Source organism: Rhincodon typus, chromosome 23 (genome assembly GCF_021869965.1).
Source record: "Rhincodon typus isolate 14 chromosome 23, sRhiTyp1.1, whole genome shotgun sequence".
NCBI classification, from domain to species: Eukaryota; Metazoa; Chordata; class Chondrichthyes; order Orectolobiformes; family Rhincodontidae; genus Rhincodon; species Rhincodon typus.
In genome coordinates, this window is record NC_063354.1 from 7,559,487 (window position 1) to 7,569,874 (window position 10,388).

General features: G+C 46.4%; 1 protein-coding gene across 3 annotated transcripts in view; it reads right to left on the reverse strand.

The window, feature by feature from the left end:
* Positions 1–10,388, reverse strand: part of slc26a11 (solute carrier family 26 member 11) — a 26,010-nt gene that overhangs the window by 9,171 nt on the left and 6,451 nt on the right. For all 3 annotated transcript variants that reach the window (XR_007264578.1, XM_020518920.2, XM_048610900.1), the window contains 8 exons: positions 9,269–9,348; positions 6,920–7,062; positions 5,688–5,863; positions 4,577–4,649; positions 3,773–3,823; positions 2,886–2,946; positions 2,252–2,307; positions 1,962–2,102 (listed from right to left, as the gene is read on the reverse strand). Coding sequence is in view for 2 of the 3 variants with exons in the window: in XM_020518920.2 (XP_020374509.1) it covers positions 1,962–2,102; positions 2,252–2,307; positions 2,886–2,946; positions 3,773–3,823; positions 4,577–4,649; positions 5,688–5,863; positions 6,920–7,062; positions 9,269–9,348 (781 nt within the window). In the remaining variant the exon portion in view is untranslated. The remainder of the gene's footprint in view (positions 1–1,961; positions 2,103–2,251; positions 2,308–2,885; positions 2,947–3,772; positions 3,824–4,576; positions 4,650–5,687; positions 5,864–6,919; positions 7,063–9,268; positions 9,349–10,388) is intronic.

The window sequence follows — 10,388 nt, forward strand, 5'->3', positions numbered from 1 at the left end:
GACCCTTCTTCTAGGGTCTAGGCCCAAAACGTCAGCCTTCCTGCTCCTCTGATGCTGCTTGGCCTGCTGTGTTCATCCAGCTCTACACCTTGCTATCTCACATTGAGAGACCTGAATTGATATAGCACCTCTCTCGATCAAACAATGTCCCAAAGTACTTTACAGACGATGAAGTGTTATTAACACTTGCTCTTAAAGTTCTAACTTAGGAAATGTGGCAACTAAGTTTATGCAGAGCATGCTTCCACAAACAGCAACTAGTGAGGGCAATAATGAATACTGCAAGGGGAGTAGGAGGCTACAGCAAGGTATAGAGTTACAGGCTGTAAAGAAGATAAACTGTTTCAAACCTGTTAACATAAAGAATACTCCTGGATCCAAGAAAACATTAAACTAGGGATACAGGCCAAATGCTGGCAAGCAGGACTAGATTAATTTAGGATATCCAGTCGGCATGGACAAGTTGGACTGAAGGGTCTATTTCCATGCTATACAGCTCTATGACTCTATGCTGAGGGAATGAATTCTTGCAAACGAATGTGGAATCCCTGGTTTAAGACGGTGTATGTTCTGGAGCTATTATGCTTGGAAACAACATGACTAGTGGTGTGCCACAGGGGTTGGTGCTGGGACCTTTGTTATTTATTACTTACATAAATGATCTGAATGTGAATGTACAAGGCATGATTAATAGGTTTGTGAATGTTACAAAATTAGAAAGTATCGTTGATAGCGAGGAAGGTTATCAAAAATTAGAGGGATCTTGATCAGATAGGGAAGTGGGCTGACGATTGGCAAAAACAATTCAATACAGATAAGTGTGTGGTGTTGTGTTTTGGAAAGTCAAACCAAGATAGGACTTATACAGTAAATGGTAAGGTCCCGAGGAGTGTTATGGAACAGAAGGACCTAGAAGCACAAGTACATAGTTTGTTGAAAGTGGCGTCACAAGTAGACAGGGTGGTGAAGGAGGCATTTAGCATGCTGGCCTTTATTGGTCGAGGCATTGAGTATAGGAGTTGGGACATTATGTCACAATTGTATAAATTGTTGGTGAAGCCGCACTTGGGAGTACTGTGTACAGTTATGTGTACACCCTGTGATAGGAACGACATAGTTAAACTGGAAAGTGTGCAAAGAAGATTTACGAGGGTGTTGCCAGGACTAGTAGGCCTGAGTTATAGGGAGAGGTTGGCCAGGATAGGACTTTATTCCTTGGAATGTAGGAGATTGAGGGGTTTCCTTACTGAGGTGTATAAAATCATGAGGGGCATAAATAGGATGAATGCATATAGTCTTTTTCCCAGGGATGGGGAATTGAAAACTAGAGGGCATAGGTTTAAAGTGAGAGGGGTAAAATTTAAGAAGGACCTGAGGGGCAACTTCTTCACGCAGAGAGTGGCGCATATATGGAATGGGCTGCTAGAGAAAGTGGTTGAGGCAGGTACAATAGCAACATCTAAAAAACATTTGGATAGGTACATGGATGGGAAGGGTTTAGAGGGATATGGACCAAACACGGGCAATTAGAACTAGCTGAGTGGGCACCATGGTCAGCATGGACTAGTTTGGGCCTAAGGGCCTGTTTCTACGCTGTATTACTCTATGACTGTAAATGTAGTGGATCTTGCTGTAATAAAACACTTAATTATTGAACTTAAACCTAAGATGCTGTAAATATTATTGTAACTGCCTTGTTAAAGTATTCCAGCTTGTGAGATGGAAACACAACAGCTGTGAGCTCACCGGCCAGCAGAATGGGTGATTAGACCGATGGGGTTTTGTGTGTCGAAGTGTGTGTGTGTCAGTTATTATGGAAGAAAGCTTGTCAATGTCTGTGCCTTCTGGTGGGATCTAGGAGACGTTGCCATGGTGTAGACCTCCATGAACATTAGGAGAATATAAAACAACAGGGATGTTAGCAGCGGCAGGTTTCCTGTTTGGTCACACCCAGCACCTACTTTTTACCCTCCACAGTGTGGCAGTAATCTTCAAATCAAACACCCCAGACACGGCACAGATTACAACAGCCGCCAGCGCTCCTTTCGGGATGTAGTAGAAGAGAGGGGTGAGGAAGGCGAGAGAGAGCAGCACGATGACTCCTGGGGAGAAACAACACTATTAGAGATCGTACAGGGTCAGAGGCGGGGTAACGTTTAAAGAAACGCTGCATTTCAGGTTAACGTGGAACCAACCCGGAATCAGAACAGGGCAGCGATCAATTCATTTACCTTCCAAAGACGGGACTCACCAGTGACTATTCCACCAGCAGGGCTGCACACACCTGTCTGGGAATTTACTGCGGTCCTGTGGCAGAGAGAGAGAGAGAGAGAGAGAGAGAGAGAGAAAAAAAACTTTCCAAAATGGAACACCTCACACTTATCTGTATTGAATTGCATTTGCCAATCCTTGGCCCACTTCCCCATCAGTCTGTTACAGCAGAAGCTAAAGGAGGGACTTGGATCCAACGGCTATGATGCAGACCCTGACACACGGCCATCTGTGAACTAACAGGCGCACCCGGACTATTCCAAACCCGTGTTTCTTGTCATGGGAATGGCAGAAAACACAGCGATCCTTACTCCCTCCATCCCGGGACAGTGCTCAATTCTCACTCCTTCCCCACCCCAGGCTCTGTCCACCTCCCTAACAGACCCCAGCTCTTCTTCCCCACTGTGCCCCTGTTCTGTCACTAACTACCTGCCTGGGGCAGAGGGGAGTCCACAGGAATATTTGCTCCTGTAGGCGGTGACAAAAAGGCTGCTTTTTAAACAGCAACACAAACCCTCTCCATTCTACACCAGTACCCCCACCCAGAATCTAGCCCCTCCCTGCACACCCATCCTCACCCCCCCCCCCCCCCACCCCCCGCCCCCGTGACTTACCTCCCGAAACTCCCAGTTACAGGATAAGATGAAACCAGAGAACCCAGAATGTTTGTGCTACCTGAAAACCAAAACAGACCAGAGTCAGGGTGGGCTCAGTCTGTCCCAGCGGAGTCACGAGGGAGGGCACACTGTAACACTGGGGGCACAACATGCCAGAGAACACCGGACACAGTGGGAGAGGCTGCATCTGTAAATTCCAAACTAGATAGCCCTTCAGACAGCAGCAGTTGCGTCCCTGCCTCCAAACCTCCCTTGAATGGGACCTTTTTTTTTTTGAAATTGCAGAGGTTCTCAGTTTTGAGGCATGTCCTAACAGAGTATCCACTGTGAATAACCTGGAGTGTGACCTTAGCAGAAACCAGCCCAATGCCTTGCATAGGATGGTCCTTCTCTACTCAGCCTGAGCAGTAAGGGGTGGGGGGTGCTGGTGACAGACTGACCGTCTTACTGCCACCGGGCGGGGCCTCCATGTGTCAGAATAAACCATCACTCAGGCCAAAACCAGAGGGCAGAGGTTTAAGGTGAGAGGGGAAAAGGTTTAAAAGGGACTTAAGGGGTAACTTTTTCATGCAGAGAGCAGTGTGTGTATGGAATGAGCTGCCAGAGGAAGTGGTGGAGGCTGGTACAACATTTAAAAAGGCATCTGGATGGGTACATGAATAGGAAGGGTTTAAGAGGGATGCAGGCCAAATGGTGGCAAATGAGTCTAGATTTATTTAGGATATCTGGTCAGCATGGACGAGTTGGACCAAAGGGGCCGTTTCTGTGCTGTATGACTCTACAACATTGGCACCAAGTGTGCCATTCCCTTCAACGGTAATGGCACCCACACCAGATTCTGACACGAGACCACGAGTACACCAGCATAAAGTGCCAACTCTTACCGATCGCAAGGAGCTCCTGATTCGGGTCAATTCTGTAATTGTTCCGACTGGCTGCAAGAACACAGAAAAATCATTAAAGTGAAGCTTCTGCCACCCCAGTGTGAACAACATCTGATGATTGGGGACTGACACATACAACTGGCTGAAACCTCCTTCACTAAAGCAAAGCAGAGTGGGGACAACTCAGAAATCTCTGTCAGTGTCCAACAGTCCCTTTCCACTCTAGACAAACACTACAGGACAGTGAAAGGCAACGATGACAACACTGAAACTCAGGAAGGGGATACTGGTTTTGGAACATGGTACAGAAAAGATTCACTAAAAATAACTGCAAGCTGAAAGGGTTACATTCAGTCAGGTCATAACAGCTTCGGTCACATTCCTTTGTAAAAGTAGGTGATGGAAATGTATAAAAATGATTCTGGTAATCGGAGTAAATGGACTGAAACTACTTTTCCAGAACAATAAAGGGTAGAACCTTAAAATTCTAGCTCGGGTCATTCAGGGGTGATATCAGAAACTATTCCACCAAGAGGGGTGGTAGTAATCTCAAACTCTCTCTCCCTCACAGCCCCTTCCAAAATGAAATGAACACCTGGAGCTGTTTGGACTGAGACAGAGAGATTTTGTTGGTTTGAGGGTGGGTATGGGGCAGTAACAGGCAAACATATGGAGGTACAGATCAGAGAGGTAGAATGGAGTGATTGGGAGGCAAGGCTGAATGGCCTCCTCTTGCTCTGTAATGGTGAACCGGCAGTGTAAGCTATAGTGGGGCTGCTCAGGTAACTTTTGCTGATTACTCACCGAAAGCTTTGGCGATCGCAATGCTTTCCAGAAACCCAACCAGTGGTACCACGGCTAATCCTACTCCAAAATTCTGGAAAGATCAGACAATGTTTGGTACAACATCAAGATCAGTTTAACAACCAGCTCACCACCAACCCTGCTGCTTTATTCCAGAAAGCCAGTTGGTGAATGATAGTCTCGAGACTCCAGACCCACAGCAATGTGGTTGACTCATAACTGGCCTCTGGGCAACTAGGGATGGGCAATAAATGCTGACCATTACAAGCATACAACTGCTAACACAAGCCCACACTGTTTCAGTAAAGCCCTGCTTATCGTTCACTGTGCATAAAAAGTAAATTAATATACAATTAACACCCCATTGTGTTGAATAGCTAAATATTTGATGGCAAAGTGTGGAATTTGGGGATATTCATTTTATTTGAGAGAATGGTTTAAAAAAAAAAAAAGTAGATCTGAGTAATGCTTAATCGTTGATTGTTCCAGTAGAGGCAGTTTCTCAGCTTGACTCGGAGCAGTGACTTTGTTGTGATGGTTTTGTCTTGGGTAACTTCTGGAATGGGTCACCAGTTGGAAATTTTGCAAGCTCCCAATAAAAACCCATTAACATGTAAGAAATGGGAAGGTGTAGCTGGTTGAGGAGCGAAACCGCTCTGATAATCCGATGAAGAATTGGTATTTCAGATGTAAATTCGGGTCAGTATTCGGTGCAGGATCACAGGTGGACCCATGACATACAAAGAAAGACTGGATCGACTGGGCTTGTACTCACTTAAAATGACCAACCGTCCCTCTCATCCCTGCCTCCTTGACCTGACACAACCTGTCCATCTTCTCCCCCACCTATCGTCACTCCCACCGCACTGACCAATCCCCACCACTGCCTACCTGCACTCACCTATCACCATCCCTTCCCCAGCCCCACCCATCTTCTCCCTATTATTTCTGAGCTCCCTTCCTCCTCCCCCATTTCTGAAGAAGGGTCCCAACCCGAAACATCAGCTTTCCTGCTCCTCCGATACTGCCTGGCCTGCTGTGTTCATCCAGCTACTCACAGTTGGATCAGGTTTGATTTCACAGTGGACTGTTTCATGCCACCAACACTCACCTGAAGCATCTCAGTAAAGCAGACAGTCTTGTTGGACGTTGTATCGAAAAAAGCCGGGAGCCGGAAAGGTGGGAGGCCCTGGCTAGTTTTCCCCGTTAGAGTAAACACGTGTTGATTTTGACTTTCGAAGCAGAAAGCAACCAGACTGGCCGCTACCACCACCACAGCATTGCGGGCTGCGAGAGAGAACAGGATCATTCCTACTGAATCCAATCTACATATCCTCAAACATTAAAAAAGGACTCCAAATCCCTTTTCCATTCCAGCCTAATGATTAAACACCCCTCTGGTCCTCCTCCATCTTTTATTTTGACCCGAGATTAACCTACAAACTTTGCTGAATTGTGGGGAGATGAGTGAATGTTTGTGTGTTTCTTTTGCACATTTACATGGACTCTCCCTCCTTCTCTCTCTCTGTCCCTCAACTGGTGCTTCCATTACCTTTCCCTACCCTCCTTGCTTACTGAACATATTTTTGAAAGACCTCAAAATAAAACTTCCTTGAAAAAGCCACAGAAATCCTATTAAAACAACAGAACTGGAAACAAAAACCTCACTCATCAATAAAGTGAGATTTAAAATGAAATACAAGGTTGATGCTGCAATGGTGTGTAATGACCACATCCAGTGGAACAGGAAACAATTAAGGAACATAGCTCTACTTAGAGAGCTGGAATTCTCGAGAGCTGTACATCAGAATGCTGTCGGAATTCTGTTCCGAATGAAGGGAGACTGCTTTCAGTTGATTAGCTGAGCTACAGTAACAATGTTTTCTAATCACACATACTAACCTCAAAAGGAAATACCCTCCACAAACTCAGCACGACATCTTTAACATTTAGCATCGACCAGGAAGCAGTGAGTTAATTCGCTCATGGGGCATGGGCGTTGCTGGATGGGCCAGCATTTATTGGCCGTCCCTAGTTGCCCCTAGAGAAGGTGGTGGAGACCTGCCTTCTTGAACCGCTCCCACTCCTAGACTCTCCAGTGAGTCACATAAGGCAGTGGCCAGCAGACCAAGGTGCCTTTTCCCTGTGGGACAACGGGTTTTCATCTCTTCAGCCAAATCTCCCTGCTGGAGTCTGAAAGCGGGGGGAAACTCCCTCCCCGGGGCCAAGTCTCAGCCCAACACCATGACATTCACTGGAAAGCTGCGACCACCCCACCCAGTCAGACACATCCACACAGCTCGGTCGCGACCAGCTCCCATTCTGGTAACGGTGGGGACAGACCTGTTCCGGTGAAGCGGACAATGGCGTGGCACACCCTGTCCAGTAGCGGCAGATGATCCGATTGTTTCGGAAGGTGGTTCTTCATCATCTTCAACAGCACGAGCAGCAAGAGACAGCTCAGGCCGAGAACGAGGTCTCCGAGCCTGGGCCGAGGGAGAAACCAGGAGGAGGAAGAACATGTAAGACAGCGCATGGAAGCAGAGACGCAAAGACAGATCGTTCAGCCCTTTAGGTCTGTGCTAGCTTCAGAACTGCTTCTTCACCATACCTCATCATCTCATTTCCTCCTATGAGCTTGATTACAGTAACATGCTCCACTTTCTAATGGAAGCTCCAACTTGGTGCATGTGGTATTGACCCCAACTCATTCATTCACCAGTCACTGTATTGATGTCCCCCAACCAACTCCTGCATCGGATTGCAGGGGTCAATAGGAACCAAGATTTGTTTTAATCCAGCCTCACTCATCGTCCGCCTCTCCTGGGAAGAGTCAGGAATTCCGGGATTGGGAAGCGGTGGGGGGCTAAAAAAAAAAAAACAAAAAAGAGAATATCTGTCCTCGTCAAGTTGCCGGTGTGTGTTCCAAATCTTTCCCATAGTGGAGCAGGGCCAGCAGGAATTCTGATTCCCGGTCAGAGCACGTGCCTGTGTAAAGTGTTACAGCAAAAAAAAAATCCGAGAATCCCTGAAAATGGAGCTGAGCTCTGAAAGCTTACATTTTCAAATAAACCGGTCAGACTATAACCTGGTGTCATGTGACTTCTGACCTCGTCCACCCCAGTCCAACACCGGCATCTCCACATCAGGCCTAAAATTTTGAAATGATGTGGAGGTGCCGCTGTTGGACTGGGGTGGAGAAGGTCAGAAATCACAGGACACCAGGTTATAGTCCATCAGGGTTATTTGAAATCGCAAGCTTTCAGAGTCTTGCTCCTTCTTCGGGTGTTAGAGAAAGAGGTGGCATCAGGCACAGAATTTATAAGCAAAAGATCAAAGGGTCACAGAGCTGATGCGAATGTATTGAGCAAACCTAAGATGACTGTTAATTTTGAAAGAAAATTTTGAAAGAAAAACAACTTGAAACAGAGACATCTCCACAAGACTGGGGGTGCTTGAAACAACGAATAGCACACTCCTGCAAGTACTTCAGATAATTTTCTAAATCAGCCCAATTTAGAGATGCTATTACACACCGCCGGAGCAAGTAGGACTTGAACTCGGGCCTCCTGGTTCAGAGGTAAAGACACTACCGCCACACCACAAGCACCTACTTCAAATATTTTTCCTGAAAGCAAATTAAATCAAAATGCCTCGCGTTTATCTCAGAGTGTTCCAAACCACTTTAGTCAATTAAGAAATTCTCAAGCACACAATGACCGTTATAATGGGAGGCCGCTTGTGCACAGCAAGATCCCACAAAGAGCAATGCAATGACAACCAAAAAATCTCTACTAAGGAGAGGCTGGATAGGCTGGGATTTTTTTCACTGGAATGTAGGAGGTTGAGGGGTGACCCCTCAGAGGTTTATAAAATCAGGAGGGACATCAATAAGGTGAATAGCAAAGGTCACTTCCCCAGGGCAGAGGAGTTCAAAACTAGGGGACACAATTTTAAGGGGAGATGGGAAAGATTTAAAAAGGGACCTCAGGGACAACTTTTTTTTTTTAAAAATAGAGTAGTTTGTGTGTGAAATGAACTGCCAGAGGAAGCGGTAGATGCAGGTACAGTTACTACATTTAAAAGACATTTGGACAGGGACATGAATAGAAAATGTTTAGAGGGATATCAGCCAAATGCAGACACGTGGGACTAGTTTAGCTTGGGAACTGTGGTTAGCATGGATGAGTTGGACCGTACGGTCAGTTTCTGTGCTGTATGTCTCTACGTCATTGAAGGAGGGATAAACATTGACCCGGGCAGAGAGGAATAATTTCCTGCTCCTCTTCAAAATAATGTCGCCCAGGAAGGCAGGTAGGGCTTTTGTTTTAATGTTTCACCGAAAAGATATCACCTCCAACAGCTGCAGCACTCCCTCAGTACCGCACTGGAACATCAGCCTAGGCTTTGTTCACCTACGCCATAACAGTACCAAACGAGCAATAAATTGAATTACTTGGCTGCAATGAGTTTTGGGACATTAAGAGTTGGTGAAAGGCGCTATATAAATGCAAAGTCCTCAGGCAATCAGGAATCCGAGAGGCTTCTTTCCCCAAGTCAGCGGCAGAAAAGGGAGCTCCCTCCTCATCTGTTCGACCAGGGAAGTTTGAACCTCGGCTCCCCTCAGGCTACAAAAGCACATGGTCAGTTAGCTTCTGGAATCATACCCAATGAGAAAGCAGGAATACCGACCTGGTCTCTGCAATGTTGTAGAACGTGAAGTAGACTTCCCGGAAGAATTGACGGGGAATGTCACGGAGACCAAGAATATTCTGGATCAAATGACAAAAAGCGTAAGACTGAAAGCAATTGGTTCAGAAGCAGCATGGTAAACCCTTGCACTAACCCCAGAACTGAACAGTCAGAGCCATGAACATACAAACCCAGGTGACCTTTCACCTGTTCTCTCTGCCTCGGAAAATCTAAACTTGGTTATTTTCCAAAGTCATTCACGACATGTGTTGTATATGGGCCTGAAAGGGTTAATACAGAGGGTCTGGGTGCGATGCTGCTCGGTGGATTGGTGTGGATTTGATGGGCCGAAAGGCCTGCTCCCACGCTGTAGGGATTCTACGATTTTAGTGGAACGTGCATCTTCGATGGAGACTGGCAGCCCAGCTGGTGACCCCAAAATAAAATTCTACAATTCCTTAAGGATTAAAAAAAGAAACAACAAAAATTCCCTTTCTTCTGGATTCTTGGCGAATCCACAACGTTAAAACAGGGACTCAAAGCAGCTCATTTCTCCACAAGCCAATCCCCCTTTGAAAATTAAAATCACGCATCTCAAAGTTAATTCAGAATACACGGAATCCACAGAACTCCATGGGGCCTGACACATCGTAAGCCTCACATCAAAATGTCCGTTGTGTACACTTCCCCATCACAGACTGGCTCCTCGTTCCATATCTGGCCCTGCTGTGGGTTCACAGACTGATATTAGTGATGGTGAACAGGCAACAGCTCCACCATAATTTCCTTTATTCTTTCTTGGAACGTGGTGGTCACTGGCAAGGCCAGTATTTGTTGCTCGTACCTGACTGCCCTCGAACTAGGTGGCCTGCTGTTCCAGAGGGCAGTTCAGAGCCAGCCCTACATTGCTTTTGATTCTGGAGTCACGCAGAGGCCAGACTGGGTAAGGATGGCAGATTTCCTTCCCCAAAAAAAGTTAGTTGTGAGCCAGAGACAGTAGGAACTGCAGATGCTGGAGAATCTGAGATAACAAGGTGTAGAGCTGGATGAACACAGCAGGCCAAGCAGCATCATAGGAGCAGGAAGGCTGACGTTTCGGGCCTAGACCCTTCATCAGAAA